General features: G+C 38.9%; 1 protein-coding gene across 1 annotated transcript in view; it reads left to right on the top strand.

The window, feature by feature from the left end:
* Positions 1 to 20,997, top strand: part of ALDH1L2 (aldehyde dehydrogenase 1 family member L2) — a 71,807-nt gene that overhangs the window by 24,777 nt on the left and 26,033 nt on the right. The window contains exons 8-14 of the mRNA XM_045466164.1: positions 953 to 1,078; positions 1,641 to 1,732; positions 3,018 to 3,165; positions 15,603 to 15,722; positions 16,320 to 16,447; positions 18,148 to 18,298; positions 20,923 to 20,993. Of these exons, the coding sequence (XP_045322120.1) occupies positions 953 to 1,078; positions 1,641 to 1,732; positions 3,018 to 3,165; positions 15,603 to 15,722; positions 16,320 to 16,447; positions 18,148 to 18,298; positions 20,923 to 20,993 (836 nt within the window). The remainder of the gene's footprint in view (positions 1 to 952; positions 1,079 to 1,640; positions 1,733 to 3,017; positions 3,166 to 15,602; positions 15,723 to 16,319; positions 16,448 to 18,147; positions 18,299 to 20,922; positions 20,994 to 20,997) is intronic.

Genomic DNA, 20,997 nt, shown 5'->3' with positions numbered 1-20,997 from the left:
CTGTGCAGTCACCTTGGTGGCACAGTAGAAAGAGTTTGGAATTTAGTCAGGAAACAGGATGTGAATCCCTGCTCTGCCACTTACTGGTCTTGTGGAGGACGCTTCTCCCCTCTGAGTCTCTGTTTCCTCATCTATAAAACAGACAGTAGTCCCATCTGTCTGCCTTCCCACTGCTGGAGCCCAGGAGGCTAAATGCAATGGATGTGGCCCTCTTCAGATGCTCCTTGCCTTTGCCTTCCATGCAGGCAGCCACCCTCACTGCTGTGCTTGGAAGCATGGGCCCTTGGCCCCAGTGCACTCTTTGAAGAAAGCAAAGGGGAATTTGCAGCTTACAGATATATTCTGGTAGCTGGCAGGGTAGATCAGTTATTAAGATTGTAGGCTTCAGGGTCCAGCTGCTTCTCGGTTGTAACCCCAGCTGTGCGGCATTGGGCAAATCACTTACCCTCACTGAGTCTCCATTTCCTCATCAGTAAAATGGGGATAATAATGGCACCTGCTTCCATTGGGATTTATGAGACTAAAATGAGATACGTGCATCCATACATGAATACATAGCACTGTGCCTGCTACAGAGTAAGTGTTCAGATGATGGGAGGAGGAGGAAGTGGAGGAGGAGGGAGAGGAGGAGTGGGAGGAGGGGGGAGGAGGAAGAGGAGTTACAGTAGGTTTTAGTCTACATATATCCAAATGCCATTTTTTTGGGAGCTTATTACCCATTTTGAGATGTATCTACCCCTAGACTTAACTTTCTCCTTTCTGCTGCCTTTATTAAAATACCATTTCAGTCCTTTCACAAATAATGGTGAGAGCTTTCTATCCATATTTTTGTATTTGCCAAATAAGCTGCCCCTTGTATTTGTGTAATCTATGACACGTCTTCCCCTACCAACCTCACTTTTGAATTGTCCTAATCTTCAATCCTTCTGTTTGTCTTGTTGCTGCACTGTAGCTGATGGTGAGGAATTTGCAGTTTGAAGATGGAAGAATGATTCCAGCCTCTCAGTACTTTTCAGCGGGTGAGACCTCAGTGCTAGAACTTACAGCCGAAGAGGTGAAGGTGGCAGGGACCATCAAGGTGAACATGTGATGTCCTTAATGTTACCCTTACCTTGCAAAACTGAAGCATTTTTGCAACTGTACCATCAGTCTTCAGAGTAGTGAGGATGGAACTTTATTTCTCCTCTTTTTTGTATTAGCCATAGTAGGAATCAACTCCAAAATGTATATGCAAAGTTATTTCTCACTCACAAAATAATCCCAGGCAGTTCTAGGTTGGCAGGGGGATTAGAGGTGAAGCTGGAATGTGAGGATTAGGGGTGGAATCATTCAGGGACCCAGGCTATGCTATCTTCAAAGTCACCTACAGTCCAGGCAGCCAAAAAGGGCAAAAGCGCACAGAGAATTGTGTGAAGGAGGTTCTTCATGGGTCAAGACTGGGTGTCAAGTTCACCTCCGCTCATACTCATTGGCTAGAAGTCAGTCATACGGCTACATCTAACTTGAAGAGTTGCTAAAAAATATAGTCAGACCATGTATCCAAGATGAAAAAAAAAAGTAGGTTTGGTGAGGCACTGGTCAGTCTCTGCCACTGTGTTTTTCATGGCACGCCCTTCATAAAAATTATCCTTGCCGTCTAGGTCATCTGGGCTGGAATTTTAAGCAACGTCCCTGTTATTGAAGACTCGACAGACTTCTTTAAATCTGGAGCAAGCTCAATGGATGTTGTCAGGTAAAACTATCACCCTGTTGACTCACACCCCTCCACTGGGGATTTTGACTTTGACTTTGAAGATCCAATCCAATCCTTTGTTCTGGATGTTATCACTCTACCATTATTCTATTTCTCTTTTCTTCATCTTTTTTGGATTGTTTGTTTCCACGGCCAAACACATATCTTTGTTCCTTTCTCTGTCACTAGCCAGGAGTTGTTTTCATATCTCCTGTATACCTAGAAAATCAGTGCTTCTAATTGTTTGTTTCTTTTTAAAATTCGTCCTCACATTTGTTAGCTAATTTTCCTCCAATATGACACTGGAGTTGGGAAGCTCTAAATGAGAATTTTTTTTTTTGATGTTTATTTATTTTTGAGAGAGGAGAAACATAGTGCAAGCAGGGGAGGAGCAGAAGAAGAGGAAGACACAGAGGATCCAGGTTCTGAGCTGTCAGCACAGAGCCCAATGCGGGGCTTGAACCCATGAACCATATAAGATCATGACCTGAGCTAAAGTCGGACGCTTAACCGACTGAGCCACCCAGGTTCCCCTCAAAAATAATTTTGATTCTGCTTAGTACCAACACTAAACACGTAATAAAACAAATGTTTGCTCCATTCTTATATATGATCTACAGAAAATATTATACAATGTCTTTTGTTTCATAATCTTTATTTACATTAGGGACTTTTCTTTATTCCTTATTCCTTGAGCACCTTTGAAAGGATAGGAACTGATTTTATGTGCCCCTTAATTATCTTGCTTGCAAGTAAGTAAAATGTTTTTGCCTTGGTTTCTTTTATCATAGCCATGCACAAAGTTAAAGACAAAAGAATATCCACTGTCCTTCCAGACACCTTTTTAGGGGCACCTGGGTGGCTCAGTTGGTGAAGCCTCCAACTCTAGGTTTCAGCTCAGGTCATGATCTCGCGGCTTGTGAGATTGAGCCCTGCATTGGGCTCTGTGCTGATAACATGGAGTCTGCTCAAGATTCTCTCTCTCTCTCTCTCTCTCTCTCTCTCTCTCTGTCCCTCTCTGCCACTCCCCCTCTCATGCACACACATGTGCACGTGCATTTTCTGTCTCTCTCAAAATAAATAAACAGAAAAAATTTTTTAGAATGCAGCTTTTTGATTTTGTTCTCCCGGTCTTATCCATTTCTTCAATTATCATAGAAGATCTCATAGGTGGTAAATAGGCATGTGACATGTCTTATCTCAAAGCAACTTGACAAATGTAATGACACAGTGCCCCTAAACTCTTTTAAAAATGTAAGTAACGTGAACTGGTTCTTACCTGAAGGCTGGTTGAAGAGATCAGACAGAAGTGCGGTGGGCTTCAACTACAGAATGAAGATGTGTATCTGGCCACCAAGTTTGAAGACTTCATTCAGAAAGTTGTGAGGAAACTGAGAGGAGAAGAATCGGAAGAGGAGCTGGTGGTGGATTATGTAAGCTTTTCTGTGCTTCAGGAAATCTAAATCATTAGGACCCATACACTATAAAGGAATGTGGTTCCTTTTGTCCATTTGTTTTTACATTTATGACCTTTTATTTATTTATTTATTTATTTATTTATTTATTTATTTATTTATTTTTAATGTTTATTTATTTATTTTTTGAGAGAGAGACAGACAGAGTGTGAGTAGGGGAGGGGCAGAGAGAGAGACGGGGGGGAGGGGAGGACACAGAATCTGAAGCAGGCTCCAGGCTCTGAGCTGTCAGCACAGAGCCTGATGCGGGACTTGAACTCACAAACTGTGAGATCATGACCTGAGCCAAAGTCAGACACTTAACCGACTGAGCCACCCAGGCGCCCCACATTTAAAATACCTTTTAAAACAGGTATTTTAGTGACTTATAATTCAGACACCATTACATTCACCCTTTTAAAATGTACAGTTAAGGGACACCTGGGTGGCTTACTCAGTTAAGTGTCTGACTCTTGATCGTGATCTCCCATGATGATCTCGTGGTCATGGGATGGAGACCCATATCAAGCCCTGAGTCGGGCTCCAAATTGCACATGGAGGCTGCGTGGGATTCTCTCTCCCTCTGCCTCTGCCCCTCCCCCACTTGCGTGCCCTCCTTCTCTCTTAAAATAAATAAACACTTAAAGAAATTAAAATGTACAGTTCAGTAGTTGTTTTGCTTTTTAGAGAGAGAGAGAGAGGGTGCATGTGCAGGGGAGAGGGGCAGAGGGAGAGAGAAAGAATCTTCTCTCCCCAATATGAGGTTCAATCCCATAACTCTGGGATCATGACTTGAGCCAAAGTCAAGACCCCACTGCTCAACCCACTGAGCCACCCAGACACCCCCAGTTCAGTGGTTTTAAGTATATTCACAGAGTTGTGCAACCATCACCACTATCTGATTGTGGAACTTTTTTTTTATTATTATGCCCAAGTTTATTTATTTTTTTATTTTAGCATGCTACAAAATATCAATATGCACTGAATGAAAACACAGTACATATCTTAGTTCCAAAGAGTTTTCATCTATGTAAGGCTAGGCCTTTAGAGAAAACCACGTGTTAACTGAAATGGTTGTAGTGCCCCTATTCTCTACCAGTTCTCTTTTCTGAGTCTTTTTTTTTTTTAATTTAAATCCAAGTTAGTTAACATATAGTGTGACAACGATTTTAGGAATAGAAATTAGTGATTCATCACTTACATATAACACCCAGTGCTCATCCCAACAAGTGTCCTCCTTCATGCCCCACACCCATTTAGCCCATCCCCCATCCAACACTCCTCCAGCAACCCTCGGTTTGTTCTCTTTATTTAAGAGTCTCTTACGGTTCGTCTCTTACGTTTTATCTTATTTTTGCTTCCCTTCCCCTATGTTCATCTGTTTTGTTTCTTAAAGTCCACATATGAGTGATGTCATATGATATTTGTCTTTCTCTGACTGACTGATTTCACTTAGCATGATACACTCTAGTTCCATCCATGTTGTTGCAAACGGCAAGAGTTTATTCTTTTTGACCACCAAGTAATATTCCATTGTATATATATATGCCACATCTTCTTTATCCATTCATCCATTGATGGACAGCTGGGCTTTTTCCATTCTTTGGCTATTGTCAACACTACTGCTATAAACATTGAGGTGCATGTGCCCCTTCTAAACAGCACACCTGTGTCCCTTGGATAAATACCTAATAGTGCAATTGCTGCGTTGTAGGGTAGCTCAATTTTTAATTTTTTGAGAAACCACCATGCTGTTTTCCAGAGTGGCTGCACCAGTTTGCATTTCCACCAGCAGTGCAAAAGGATTCCTCTTTCTCTACATCCTCGCCAACATCTGTGTTTGCCTGAGTTGTTAATTTAATTTTAGCCATTCTGACAGGTGTGAGGTGGTATCTTTTTTTTTTTTTTTTAATTTTTTTTTTTTCAACGTTTATTTATTTTTGGGACAGAGAGAGACAGAGCATGAATGGGGGAGGGGCAGAGAGAGAGGGAGACACAGAATCAGAAACAGGCTCCAGGCTCTGAGCCATCAGCCCAGAGCCTGACGCGGGGCTCGAACTCCTGGACCACGAGATCGAGACCTGGCTGAAGTCAGACGCTTAACCGACTGCACCACCCAGGCGCCCCTAAGGTGGTATCTTATTGTGATTTTGATTTGTATTTCCCTGATGATGAGTGATGTTGAGCATTTTTTCATGTGTCTGTTAGTCATCTGGATGTCTTCTTTGGAGAAGTGTCTATTCATGTCTTTTGCCCATTTCTTCACTGGATTAGTTGTTTTTTGGGTGTTGAGTTTGATAAGCTCTTTATAGATTTTGGATACTAACCCTTTATCTGATATGTCATTTGCAAATATCTTCTCCCATTCCATCAGTTGCCTTTTAGTTTTGCTGATTGTTTCCTTCTCTGTGCAGAAGTTTTTTATTTTGATGAGGTCCCAATACTTCATTTTTGCTTTTGTTTCCCATGCTTCCAGAGACATGCCAAGAAGTTGGCTGCAGTCGAGGTCAAAGAGGTTGTTGCCTGTTTTCTCCTCTAGGATTTTGATGGCTTCCTGACTTATGTTTAGGTCTTTCATCTACTTTGAATTTATTTTTGTGTATGGTGTAAGTAATTGGTCCAGGTTCATTCTTCTGCATGTCGCTGTCCAATTTTCCCAGCACCACTTGCTGAAGAGACTGTCTTTTTTCCATTGGATATGATTTCCTGTTTTGTCAAAGATTAGTTGGCCATACGTTTGTGGGTCCATTTCTGGGTTCTCTATTCTGTTCCATTGATCTATGTGTTTGTTTTCGTGCCAGTACCATACTGTCTTGATGATTACAGCTTTGTAATACAGCTTGAAGTCCGGGATTGTGGTACCTCCAGCTTTGGTTTTCTTTTTCAGGATTGCTTTGGCTATTCAGGGTCTTTTCTGGTTCCATATTAGGATTGTTTGTTCTAGCTCTATGAAGAATGCTGGTGTTATTTTGATACGGATTGCATTGAATACATAGACTGCTTTGGGTAGTATCAACATTTTAACAATATTTGTTCTTCCAATCCATAAGCACGGAATGTTTTTCCATTTTTTTGTGTGTGTCTTCAGTTTCTTTCATAAACTTTCTATAGTTTTCAGTGTATAGATTTTCTACCTCTTTGGTTAGATTTATTCCTAGGTATTTTATAGTTTTTGGTGCAATTGTAAATGGGATCGATTCCTTGATTTCTCTTTCTGCTGTTTCATTATTATATAGAAATGCAACTTATTTCTGTACACTGATTTTATATCCTGTGACTTTGTTGAATTCATGAATCAGTTCTAGCCATTTTTTGGTGGAATATTTTGGGTTTTCCACATAGAATATCATGTTGTCTGCAAAGAGTGAAAGTTTGGCTGCCTCCTTGCATATTTGGATGCCTTTTATTTCTTTGTGTTGTCTGATTGCTAAGGCTAGGACTTCCAACACTATGTTGAATAACAGTGGCAAGAGGAGGCATCCTTGTCGTGTTCCTGACCTTAGGGGAAAGCTGTCAGTTTTTCCCCATTGAGGATGATCTTACCGGTGGGTCTTTTGCATATGGCTCTTATGATCTTGAGGTATGATCCTTCTATTCCTAATTTCTTGAGGGTTTTTATCAAGAAAGGATGCTGTATTTTGTCAAATGCTTTCTCTGCATCTATTGAGAAGATCATGTGGTTCTTATCCTTTCTTTTATTAATGTGATGTATCATATTGATTCATTTGTGGATATTGAACCAGCCCTGCATCCCAGGAATAAATCCCACTTGATCGTGGTGAATAATTCTTTTAATGTATTGTTGGATCTGGTTTGCTAGTATCTTCTTGAGAATTTTTGCATCTATGTTCATCAGGGAAATTGGTCTATAGTTCTCCTTTTTAGTGGGGTCTCTGGTTTTGGAATCAAGGTAATGCTGGCCTTGTAGAATGAGTTTGGCAGTTTTCCTTCCATTTCTATTTTTTGGAAAAACTTCAAAATAACAGGTGTTAACTCTTCTTTAAATGTTTGGTAGAATTCCCCTGGAAAGCCATCACCCTGGACTCTTGTTTGTTGGGAGATTTTTGATTACTGATTCAATTTCTTTAATGATTATGGGTCTGTTCAAAGTTTCTATTTCTTCCTGTTTCGGTTTAGTAGTTTGTATATTTCTAGAAATTTATCCATTTCTTCCAGATTGCCCAATTTGTTGGCATATAATTGCTCATATTCTTTTATTATTACTTGTATTTCTACGGTGTTAGTTGTGATCTCTCCTCTTTCATTCATGATTTTATTTATTTGGGTCCTTTCCTTTTTCTTTTTGATCAGTCTGGCTAGGGGGTTATCGATTTTGTTAATTCTTTCAAACTACCAGCTTCTAGTTTCATTCTATTGTTTTTTGTTTTTTTTTTTTTAATCTTGATACCATTGATTTCTGCTCTAATCTTATTTCCTATCTTCTGCTGGTTTTGGACTTTATTTGCTATTCTTTCTCCAGCTCTTTTAGGTGTAGGGTTAGGTTGTGTATTTGAGACCTTTCTTCCTTCTACAGGAAGGCCTGGATTGCTATATATTTCCTTCTTATGACCACCTTTGCTGCATCCCAGAGGTTTTGGGCTATTGTTTTCATTATCATTGGCTTTCATGTACTTTCTAATTTCCTCTTTAATTTCTTGGCTAACCCATTCATTCTTTAGGAGGATGTTCTTTAATCTCCAAGTATTCATGGTCTTTCCAATTTTTTTCTTGTAGTTGATTTCATGTTTCATAGCGTTGTGGTCTGATAATGTGCAAAGTATGATCTCTATATTTTTGTGCTTGTTAAGGGCTGATTTGTGTCCCAGTATCTATTCTGGAGAATAGTCCATGTGCCCTTGAGAAGAACGTGTATTCTGCTGCTTTAGGATGAAATGTGCTGAATATATGTTTTGTCCATCCAGACCAGTGTGTCATTCAAATCATTGTTTCCTTGGTGATTTTCTGCTTACATGATCTGTCCATTGCTGTAAGTGGGGTGTTGAAATCCTCTACTATTGTGGTACTATTATCAACGAGTTTCTTTATGTTTGTGATTGATTTATATATTTGGGTGTTTCATGTTGGGAGCATGAATGTTTACAATTGTTAGGTCTTCTTGGTGGATAGGCCCCTTAATTATGGTATATTACCCTTCTTCATGTCTTGTTACAGTTTTTATTTTAAAATCTAGTTTGTCTGATATACATATGGCTACTTCAGCTTTCTTTTGGTGACCATTAGCATGATAGATGGTTCTCCATCCCCTTTCTATCTGTAGGTGTCTTAGGTCTCAAATGGGTCTCTTGTAAGCAGCATATAGATGGGTCTTGTTTTCTTATCCATTCTGATACCCTATGTCTTTTGATTCGAGCTTTTAGTCCATTGACTAAAAGAGTCAGTACTGAAAGATAATTTAGTGCTATTGTGTTGCCTGTAGAGTTGGTGTTTCTGGTGATGTTCTCTGGTCCTTTCTCGTCTTTGTTGCTTTTGGTCTTTTTTTGTTTTGTTTCATCTTTTCTCCACTCAGAGTCCCCCTTAAAATTTTCTGCAGGCTGGTGTAGTGGTCATGAACTCCTTTAGTTTTTGTTTGTCTGGGAAACTCTTTATCTCTCCTTCTATTTTGAATGATACCCTTGCTGGATAAAGAATTCTTGGCTGCATATTTTTCCAATTCAGTATGTTGAATATATCTTGCCACTCCTTTCTGGCCTGCCAAGTTTTGTGGATAGGTCTGCTGTGAACCTGATCTTTCTTCCCTTATAGGTTAAGGACATTTTTCCCTTGCTGCTTTCATAAGTCTTTCTGTGTGTCTTGTGAATTCAACTATGATATGCCTTATTGATGGTCATTTTTGTTGAATCTAATGGGAGTTCTCTGTGTCTCTTGGATTTTGATGTCTGTATCCTTTCCCAGATTAAGAACATGTTCCACTTTAATTTGCTCACATAAACATTTTGCCCCTTTTTCTCTCTCTTCATCTTCTGGAACTTCTATGATTTGGATATTATTCCTTTTTAATAGGTCACTGAGTTCTCTAAGTCTTGTATCATGCTCTCTTGACTTTGTTTCCCTCTCTTTCTGCTTCATTATTCTCCATAATTTTGTCTTCTGTATTGCTGATTCACTGCTCTGCTTCATCCATCCTTGCCACTGTGGTATGCATTCAAGATTGCATCTTGGTTATAGCATTTTTAATTTTGTCCTAACTAGATTTTACTTCTTTTATCTCCGTCTAAAGGGATTCTATGCCTTTTTCAACCCCAGCTAGTATTCTTATTATGCAGTTCTAAATTCTAGTTCAGTTATCTTGCTTATGTCCGTGTTGATTAAACCTCTGCCATCATTTCTTCCTATTCTTTCTTTTGGGGAGAATTCTTTCATTTTGTCTTGTTAGAGGAAGAAAAAAAATAATAAAAATTAAAAACTAAAAAATTAAAAACAAAACAAAAAATCAAATAAAGGAAGCTAGATCCTAGTTGTGTTTTGGTCTGCTTATTGAAAGAAGCTTGATATACCAGAGAAAAAGGGGAAAGAAAAAAAAAAAAAGGTAAGAAAAAAAAATTTTTAATGTATATAATAAAATAGAATAAATGAAATAAGGAAAGTGAAATAGAAAAAAAAATTTACAATGAAATAAAAAACATTCTAAAATAATTTAAAATTTTTTAAATACTAAAAATAACTAAAAAATTTTTTTTAATTAAGTAAAAAGAAAATAAAAATCAATTTTCCTCTTTCTGCTGAGTTCTGTGGCTCAAGTTATGCATATTGTTGTGTTAATCCTCAGATCAGTTTCCTAGGTATGCAAAATGGTTTGGTGCTGATCTGGCTGTGTTTCAGGGACAAGACAAGCTGAGAGCTTCCATGCTGCTCTACCATCTTGAACCCCCTCCTCTGATTATGGAAAAATTTTATCACCCCAAAAAGAAACACTATATCCATTGACAATGATTCTCTGCTTTCTTTCCCCTACCCCTGGCTCCCAGATACCATTAATCTCCTTTATGTCTCCATGGATTTGCCTACTTTAGATATTTCATATAAGTGGAATCACACAATTTGTGGCCTGTTAAGCATCTGGCTTCTTTCACTGAACCCATGTGTTCAAGGTCCATCTATGTTGTAGTAGATGTTATCCACTTCATTCCTTTTTGTGGCTGGATAATATTGTTGTATAGATATACCACATTTTGTTTATCCATTCCTCAGTTAATGCACATTTTGTTTTCACTTTTTAGTATTATAAATAATGCTGCAATGAAAATTCATGTGTAAGTTTTTGTGTGAATGTATGTTTTCAGTTCTCTGGGGTATATATCTAGGAGTGCAATTGATGAGTCATGCGGTAACTCTATGTTTAATTTTTTGAGGAACATCCAAGCTGTTTTCCAAAGTGGCTATACTATTTCACAATCCCACTAGCAATGTAGAAAGGTTCTGATTTCTCCATATCCTCACCAACATTTGCTTTGTCTGTCTTTTCTATTTTAGCTGTGGGTAAGAAATACTATCTCATTGTGGCTTTGGTTTACATTTCCCTGATGACTAATGATGAGTCTCTTTTCATGTCTTTATTAGTCATTTGTATCTCTTCTTTGGGAAAAATGTCCATTCAGATTCTTTACCCATTTTTTAATTGGGATATATGTCTTTTTAATGTTGAGTTGTAAGGAGCTTTTGTATATTTTGGGTACTAGACCTTAATTAGATACATGATTTGTAAATATTTTCTTCTATTCTGTGGGCTTTCTTTTCACTTTTTTGGCAGTGTCCTTTGACATGCAAAAGTTTTTAATTTGATTAAGTTTAATTTATCTATTCTTTTTCCATTTTGCTTCTGCAGGCATACCTCATTTTATTGCCTTCTTTGCTTTACTGTGTGCTTCACAGGTATTATGTTTTTCACAAATTAAAGGTTTGTGGCAACTCTGCATCAAGCAAGTCTATTGTTACCATCTTTCCAACAGCATCTTCTCATTTCATGTCTCTGTGTCACATTCTGGGAATTCTCACAATATTTCAAACTTTTTCATTTGTTATGGTCTGTGATCATTGTTAATCTGTGATCAGTGATTATGACCCACTGAGAGCTCAGGTGGTGGTTACCAATGTTTTGCAATAAAGTATTTATTTATTTGTGTGTTTGAGGGAAAGAAAAAAACATCCAAAATTTATTTGCTAAAACGATTGACAGCATCAGCACGTTAAACTACAGGGGTTTCTCTGTAGATCATACATTCACAAGGCATTATTTGCTTAACAGTGAGAAAGCCTCCAGTGTGTTTTCTGTAATAATACCCACTTCACAGTGTAAACAGGTACTATTATTGTGTTCAGCTTACAATTCCAGGAGGAAAGGCACAATGTGGCAAAAAAAAAAAAAAAAAACCCACAAAAAACAAAAAACAAAAACAAAAAACCTCCAACTTTTTGGATCCTAAAGTCAGGTGCAGTAACACAGAAAAACTTTTGACAATGGTCCTAATTGACTTATCCACATAGAAGGATACATCTCCACTCAGAAATTAAGGTCTTTCTTTCTCCTTCCCTGTTAAACCATTAGAACGATGTTTCCTCATTTGCTTCATATCACATACACAAAAGGGGGGGTGGAGATTAAAACAAAGAATCACAAAAATATCTTAAACATCCAGTTGTTCCCACCATACATCAACTCAGGTTTAAGACAGAATGTTGGAACATAAAGTATTTTTTTTTAATTGAAGGATATTGATAAAGTATCTTTAATGAAATATACACATTGATATTTTAGACATAATGTAGTTGCACACTTAATAAACTTCAGTATAGCATAAACATAGCTTTTATATGCATTGGGAAACCAATATGTTCATCTAGCTTGCTTATTTCTTCATGTAGATTCAAGTTACTGTCAAGTGTCCCTTCATTGCAGCCTGAAAGGTATCTTTTAGTAAACTTTTTAAAGGGCAGTGTGCTAGCAATGAACTCTCTCAGTGTTTATTCATTTGGGAATGACTTAGTTCTCCTTTGTTTTTAAAGGGTGTTTTACTGTATATGGAATTTTTGGTTGATAGTCTTTTTCTTTCAGCACTTTAAATATGTCATCCTATTGCCATCTGGCCTCCATGGTTTCTGAGGATGAGTCATCTGTTCATTTTATCGAGGATCCATTTGACGTGATGGGATTCTTCTCTCTTGCTGCTTTCAAGATTCCCTCATTACCTTTGGCTTTTAACCATTGTATTATGATGTATCTAAAATGGATCTGTTTGAGTTTATCTTACCTGGAGTTTGTTGAGCTTTTTGGATGGGTGGTTTAATGTTTTTCATCAAATTTGGGACACTTTCATTCATTATTTCTTCACATATTCTTTCTGCCTCTTTTCCCCTTTCTTCTCCTTCTGGGACTCTCATTATGCATGCTTTGATACATTTGATGGTATCCCACAGGCCTTCTTTTTCCTTCCTGTTTTCAGACTGGGTAATCTCTATTGACATATTGTCTAGTTTGTTCATTCTTTGTTATGCTTTCTTGAATCTACTGTTGAGCCCCTATGATAACTTTTTAAAATTTCAGTTATTACACTTTTCAACTCCAGAATTTGTATTTAGTTCCTTTTTTATAATACTTTTTTTTTAAGTTTATTTATTTATTTTGAGAGACACACAGAGAGTGTGAGCAGGGGAGGGACAGAGAAAGAGGGAAAATATCAAGCAGGCTCTGTACTGTGAGCGCAGGGCCCATGTGGGGCTTGAACTCATGAAACTGTGAGATCATGACCTGAGCCAAAATCAAGAGTTGGCCACTTAACTGACTGAGCCACCCAGGCACCACTGGTTCTTTTTTTATAATTCTTCTCTCTTTCTTAATATTCTCTATTTGGTGAGACATTGTTCATTTACTTTTCTTTCATTTTTTTAGACATAGTTTCCTTTCCTTCCTTATTTGGAAATTTTTTTTTTAATTTTTTTTTTTCAACGTTTATTTATTTTTGGGACAGAGAGAGACAGAGCATGAACGGGGGAGGGGCAGAGACAGAGGGAGACACAGAATCGGAAACAGGCTCCAGGCTCTGAGCCATCAGCCCAGAGCCCGACGCGGGGCTCGAACTCACGGACCGCGAGATCGTGACCTGGCTGAAGTCGGACGCTTAACCGACTGCGCCACCCAGGTGCCCCTGGAAATATTTTTTTTATTTAAAAATTTTTAAATGTTTTTTTGAGAGAGAGAGAAAAAAAGAGAGACAGAGTGTGAGTGGGGGAGGGGCAGAGAGAGAGGGAGACAGAATCTGAAGCAGGCTCCAGGCTTTGAGCTGTCAGCACAGAGTCTGACATGGACCTTGACCTCACAAACCATGAGATCATGTCTTGAGCCAAAGTTGGATGCTTAACTAAGCCACCCAAGAACCTCTATTTGGATACATTTTTAAAAGCTTATTTAAAATCTTTGTCTATGGGGTGCCTGGGTGGCTCAGTAAGTTAAGCGTCCAGCTTTTGATCTCAGCTCAGGTCATGATCTCCCAGTTCATGAGATCGAGTCCTGCATCAGGCTCTGTGCTGATAGCGAAGAGCCTGCTTGGGATCTCTCTCTCTCTCTCTCTCTCTCTCTCTCTGCCCCTACCCTGTGAGTGTGGACACACTCTCTGTCTCTCTCAAAATAAATCAATAATCTTAGAAAAAAATCTTTGTCTAATGTCTAGGTTTCTTCAAGGAAGGTTTCTATTGACTGGTTATTTTCCAATGTATTGGCCACTCTTTATGCTTTCATGCTTCTTCATGTATCTTGGAATCTTTTGTTGAAAACTAGCCATTTTAAATAACAGAATGTGGCAACTCTGGAAATAAGACCCCCACCCTTCATAGGGAGTGTTATTGTTGCTTTTCTTTGTTTGGTGACTTTCTTGGACTAATCCCACAAAACCTATATTCTTTGTCGTTTGCCACCACTGAAGTCTCTACTTGGCTAGCTTAGTCATCAGCTAATGAGCGGATGTAGATTTCCTTACATTTCTTGAACGAATAAGGTCTCTCAGCCTTTATGGAAGGCCGAGGGCAGTTTGGGCAGAGCAAGCTCTCAAGCCAAATAAAGACAAACACGAAGAATAGAGCCAATTGGGGAGTTCTATGGGGATGAGGCCTGTGGGGAGCTTCTGGGGAGTCATTTCCCCTTCTGGTGGCTAATAGATTGCTGGTTTTCACAGTCACTATGGTTCTAAGGATGTAGGATTTCAAGTTACTGGAGAGCTCTTAAGGGAGAGATGGGATCCTAGGCATGCTTCTCATTCCATTTGTTTTTAATAAACTTCAGGGAAATTTGAAAGCAATTTAGTTATCTAGTTAAGAACATGAATCTTGGTGTTAGACCCACCTAAAGTTGAACCCACGTAGCATTGCTTACCAGCTGTGTGAGCTTTGGCACGTTGCTTAACTTCTCTAAGTCTCGGTTTCCTCATATGTTAAGTGGGGAAATAATAATATATACGTTATAGGATAGTTGGGGGAATCAAGTTAGATAATACATATTTATACATAATTAGCATATTTTCAGAATGATGAGTTAAGGAAAGTGAACTATGTGCAGAGACACATCAATTCAGATGAAGATTCCTTCATTATATCCTACATAAACACAATGGAAATATTTTATAGAAAAATTTCTTATCTGTGGGATAAGACAAGATACCCTCTTGATACTTTTTTGGTTTTTTTAAAGCATTATCAATTTCTCTATATGAAATTATTTTTTAAATTATTATATTTACTTTTTATGCCTTGATATATGCATTGATATAAAATTATATGCATTGATATAAAATTTTATTCTAGTAATGTTCTTTCTCATACATTTTCTCAGTTATTCCTCATAATAACTGTATGAAGCAGGGAGACTTGTTCCCTTTTTATTGTTGAAAGAATACATTCATAGTAGTTAATGGACTAACCTAAATTCACTTTCTAGGTAATGGTAGAGAACAATTTAGGTAATACATTTGTAAGAAAGAAAGTAAAAACGAGGAGGAACTTAAGGAAAGAAAACTTAAAATGGCACCCATGTAAAAGGCAATTTCAGGAACTCAAAGCAAAGCAATGACTGTGCTCCATAGATGTTGCCACTAGATGGTGATGTTTCCATGATCTGCAGGTCTTTTGCTTCTTTTTCATTTGTATGAAGAAGAAAATCTGAGATATTTATAAGGCCCAGCCAGGAGTACTTTGGTCATCAGAGATGCTAACCTCCTGGCTGAGTGGCCAATCTGAGCATCATGAGGCCCAAATCTAACATATGCTTGTCTCTTCTGGAGACTAGGAACTGGAATTCTATTGACCTAACTTCTCTCTGCTGCATTAGTGAATAAACTCCTTTATTGCTATTTGGTATCAAATGGATAAGCAGAGAAATCCACTGACTCTATTAACATAATTTTCTATCTTAGGTTTCAAAGGAGGTCAATGAAATGACAGTGAAAATGCCATATCAGTGTTTCATAAATGGACAGTTCACAGATGCTGATGATGGAAAGACCTATGATACTATCAACCCAACAGACGGATCCGTGAGTAATTGCTTAGTGTGTGCAGTGACCGCTGGTCATGAAATTTTAATAGTTGTAAACCTGGGAGTCTTAAGAAGTTACTTTATTCTATCACTTTGCCTCTGAGCACTTACTAGAAATAAATGTTCTCCATGTATTTCTTTCAACTATTCAGTTCTGATACTGGCTGCTGACCATAGTAATCTATTTTATGGAATAAATATTTATAATTGTTTTAGACAGATAGCTATACCTATCCGTATCAGAGGCATAGCTTCACATAATGCTCTATGCAGAAAAGAACTTTCACACTCGGCAAGCTCATGGCAAGAAATTCAGCTTCCCCAAGGCACTAGAAGAAGCAGATATATTCTTCCTAAATGTGTCTTTCAATCGTGTCATGTGATGTGAGAAGTCCCAAATTTCAGGCTTCCAATTTCCATGTTTAAATTTGTCTTTACTTTATTACTCAACATATTGATTTTCCATCATAAATTCTCTGGGTTTTATAAGTAATACTCTATTTTTTCTATTAATATAATATTAATTTCAAGAGAAGCATATTTATATATCTCTGTATAAATAACCTATAACCTAGTTTTCCTTATCTTGAAATAGATAATATGCAAAGTATCCTATGCTTCTTTGGTGGATGTTGATAAAGCAGTAGCAGCAGCAAAAGATGCCTTTGAAAACGGTGAATGGGGAAGAATGAATGCAAGAGAAAGAGGAAGGTTGATGTACAGGTGTGGGTTTTTTAATTTTCTTTTTAATGTTTATTTAGTTTTGAGACAGAGAGAGACAGAGCATGAACGGGGGAGGGGCAGAGAGAGAGGGAAACACAGAATCCGAAGCAGGCTCCAGGCTCCGGGCTGTCAGCACAGAACCCGAGGCGGGGCTTGAACTCACGGACTGTGAGATCGTGACCTGAGCTGAAGTCAGACGCTCAACCGACTGAGCCAGCCAGGAGCCCCAACAGGTGTGTTTTTTTAAAAACACAGATCTGCTGTCTCTGGGTATTGGTTAACATTGCCAAGTTTTTAAAAATTTCCCCAAGATAGTCTAGCATGCACCCATTATGTAATATGTCTTCTGTTATTTACATCCTGTAAAGTTACATAGATGTGAGTTCCTGATTTTTGTATTAGTGCTTGGAGCAGTCAGGGTTCCAGAGGAAAAAAAGTTTAATAAAAAACGATTTACAAAGATGTAGGCAAGGTCAAGGGATAATGAAGTACCCAGGTAGGGACAGCAACAGGGAAAGTTGTGACTATTCCAAGATCTAGGACAGAGGAAGGGGCTATTGCTGGAATGTGGCAAGATCTGTGGCTGTAGAAGACCACACTGCAGTGGTTTGTCGGGGAGGGACACAGCAGCTGCTGAACCATCTGTGGGGGAGCTGGGGAGTGCAATGCCCGATTGCTTTCTCTCCTGGGGGTGCTGTTCATTGGTCTCTCATTAGTCAAGCCCAGTAACGGAGCAGGGGAGCCAAGTGATGTGGTCTATAAATAAAGGTCATCGTCCCAGGTCACAGAACAGTGTGGAGAAGGGATACAGAACAGCAAATGGGGACTACGCAGCACTTTGTTGTTTTCAATGACAGATTTTAAATCTGCCTGACCCATAGGGAGTAGGAATGAGGAGGAAAAATAGTAAGGCCTAGAAAGAATTATAAATTGGTAACCGAGTATGTAGATTCAAGTATGTAATTAGATTCAAGCATAAATTCACTTTTCTGCTTCCCTAAGGCCAAATAGCTGACCTTGGTCAAAATATCTCTTACAGCAGGATCTGGAAGAAACATTGAGGGAAAGGGGATTTCGAGCCCAACTTTAGAATGGTCCAAAAGGAACAATGCAAAAACCACTGAAGGGTGGAGGAAAATGGTGGAGGGGAACACAGGATGAATTTTGACTATTTTATACTCATGAGACAATCCTGTACTTATCTTCCCATAGAAACTAGGCCCCTACCAGAAACCTGTTGTAGTGTCTGTAATTCACCCCAGGTATTTCTATCTTGTCTCTTCAGTTAGTGTTGGAAGCATTTCTATACCAACAAGAGATCCTCGCGTTCATGGATTCTCATGGGTTGTGCTCTCTAACATCTCCTTGCATATTCATGAACTAGCCACATTCCCACTGTCTTCTGTCATTGATCTCCTCTGATTATTGTGGCTCAGTCACTCTTCTGTTTTTTATACACTGATGAGGCAAATGGTACAGGCTTCCCACACCCTCTGCTTCTTTTTTTTGTAACTCCTGAAACAAATTATGTATGAAATGATTTGTTTAATGTCTTCCCTGCTGGACCGTATTCTCCATCAGGACAAAGACCTGGTCCATGTGTGTTCACCTCTGAATTCTCAGCCCTTAGGATGGTGCCTTATACATAATAGGAGCTCAATCCATATTTGTTGAGTGAATTCCTTTCACTGACCATACAGACTTGCAGACCTACTGGAAGAGAACCAGGAGGAGCTGGCAACCATTGAAGCCCTTGATTCAGGGGCTGTCTACACCCTGGCTCTGAAGACTCACATCGGAATGTCTGTGCAAACATTCAGATATTTTGCTGGCTGGTGTGACAAAATTCAGGTGAGCACAAATGTCATTTGACTCCACGGAGATCATTCCAAAAGGAAAAGGGCCGAGCATTTAGTAGTTTGTAAAGACAATGTTTTATGGGCACCTCTTAGATTTTCTTCTCTTATCCTTATAACAGTCATCTGTGGTGGGTCGATAGCTATTATCCCTTGTTGCAGGCAAGGAAACAGAGGCCTGAGGACAACAGATGACTTGCATACACTCACATCGTTAGTAAGTAAACCACAGAGCTAGGATTTGAACTCAAGATTTTCTGAACTAAAGTCTCATGATGTTTTTTGTACTTTACTATATCTCCTAAGGGCACTTGGTAGTCTTCTGGACATCTAGGGTGTCATGGAGAGATCGAGAACTCAAATGCCTACAGAAGCCAGAGAGCTAACATACATTGTCTAAGTAAGCTGGGTATAAGAAAAATAACTTTCTAAGACATGGGCACAATAAATATTTCATTTCCTTTTTTACTATAAGAAAGTAAATAGCACATGTGTGAGGAGAAGCAGGCTATTGCTCTTGACCTCAGCACCCGGGGTATGAAAGGTAAAGGTAAGGCTCATAACAAAGAGCCACATGCATACTGCTCATAGGCTCACGATAACCACTGCAGCACTGGCCAGGCAGCAAGAAGGAGGAAGTGGGCAAGGGAGAGAAATATAAGAGAGCTTTCAAAAGCATTCCCCACCTCCCTTGTGCTTATATCTCCCACTGGCCTTCTCTATCGGCTGAGAAGACTGGGAAACAGTATTTTATTTGGGCAAGTTGCTGTGACCATTATTAACATAGAGTCAGAGAGACCAGTCCAAGAGTCAGATTTGGCACTTACCAGCTGATGTTGTTAAAGTTATTTTCTCTCTCTAAGCCTTCCTTTCCTCATCTGTAATATGGTCACAATAATACATACCCTGCAAGTTATGTAGTGAGGCTTAGGAGCAAGTTTGCGGTAGACTAGGGTTTGTGCATAAACGTAGTTTTAGTCACAAAGTCATACAGATGTAAGTATTTAGTAGTGGTGGTTCACGCCCACACTTTAGCCTCAATTATGAAAACCAGAGAGCTTCAAAACCTGAAAATCAATTGGTTTCAGTGGTTCGAACTCATTTGTTGCCAAAAGCTGACCTGAACCAACATGAGTCTATTTATAATTTGTATTTATATCACTTAGAGGAAAGATTCATGTTTCACTAAATAAATATTTCAATACTCATGTATTTATTTGATTATGGGGGGCTACTTCAGACCCTACTGGGAGTCATAGATAATATGACATAAGGTATGTGCATTATGTTATATCTCTATAGTTCAAATAATTCTGAATCCCAAAACACACTGGCCCCAAGGATTTCAGATAAGAGATGGACACGTGTAATTAGTAATAGCAATACAATTGTGTGCAGCAGACAAATGAATAGCTTTAGTTGAAAACGACTGTTGTGAATTAGATGGGATTAAGTCTGGCTGCATGTAACGGATACTCAAGTATGAACTTCACTTTTGCCTCATTTTCAAGGAACACCCAGGCAAGTAGTCAGGGCTAGTATATGACATGTGGGCTCCTTCTCTCTCTCTACCAGAGCTACTAAGGTACCATGTGACCTGCACCCTCAAGACGGTCTCATGGTCTCACAATAACCATTGAGGTATCAGCCATTTCAGTGACACTCTGAGCAAGGAGAAGAAATGAGTGGGGGGTAGGGTAAAGGAGCCCGTGTCGGAGCTGAGTCAGCCTACTGTAAAGAACATTCCCCTTCCAATGCCTTGTGCTTACGTCTTCTATTGACCATCCCTGTCTGCCCTGGAAACTGGAAAACAGTATTTTATATGGGCACATGACTATCGCCATTATTTTATTTTATTTTTTAAAAACTTTTTAAAATGTTTATTTATTTTTGAGAAAAAGAGAGAGACAGAGTGTGAGCAGAGTAGGGGCGGGGGGGGGGGGGGAGCAGGGGAGACACATCCAAAGCAGGCTCCAGGCTCTGAGCTGTCAGCACAGAGCCTGACGCAGGGCTCGAACTTAACGAATTGCGAGATCATGACCTGAGCCGAAGTTAGACCCTTAACCGAGCCACCTAGGTGCCCCTCACCATTATTTTTTTAAAATAAAGTTTATTAATTTTTGAGAAAGAAAGAGAGGGCACAACTGGGGTAGGAGAAGAAAGAGAGAGAGAGAGAGAGAGAGAGAGAGAGAGAGAGAATCCCAAGCAGGCTCTGCACTGTCAGTGTGGAGCCCAATGCAGGCTTGAACTCACAAACCAAATCACCATTATTAATATAAGGACAGAGGGAAGAATGCCTATTGGTTACACAATTAATATTCTCTGCCATGCCAAGAAGTTGGGAATGGAGGTAACTAAATTAGAACTATGTTTTATAGATAGATAGATAGATAGATAGATAGATAGAATTATGTTTATTCTCCTGTGTCTTACTTCTTTCCAGAAAGAAATAGCAGTTTCTTTTTTTTTGGTGTGAATGTATTTCTTATATATCATATATTCTTACAAATTGGACACTGCCTTTTCATACCAGCTAAGAAAATGGATTCCTTGAGATTAGACTTACTCATTTCAATTAGTGAAATGAGGATCACCTTTTTTTTTTTTTTTACTCTTTAGGGTTCTACTATTCCAATCAACCAGGCCCGTCCAAATCGCAATCTGACCTTCACCAAGAAGGAGCCGCTTGGGTGA

Source organism: Leopardus geoffroyi, chromosome B4, assembly GCF_018350155.1.
Source record: "Leopardus geoffroyi isolate Oge1 chromosome B4, O.geoffroyi_Oge1_pat1.0, whole genome shotgun sequence".
Classification (NCBI taxonomy): domain Eukaryota; kingdom Metazoa; phylum Chordata; class Mammalia; order Carnivora; family Felidae; genus Leopardus; species Leopardus geoffroyi.
Note: the sequence above shows the minus strand (reverse complement) of the source record. Positions and strands in the feature narration are given on the sequence as shown.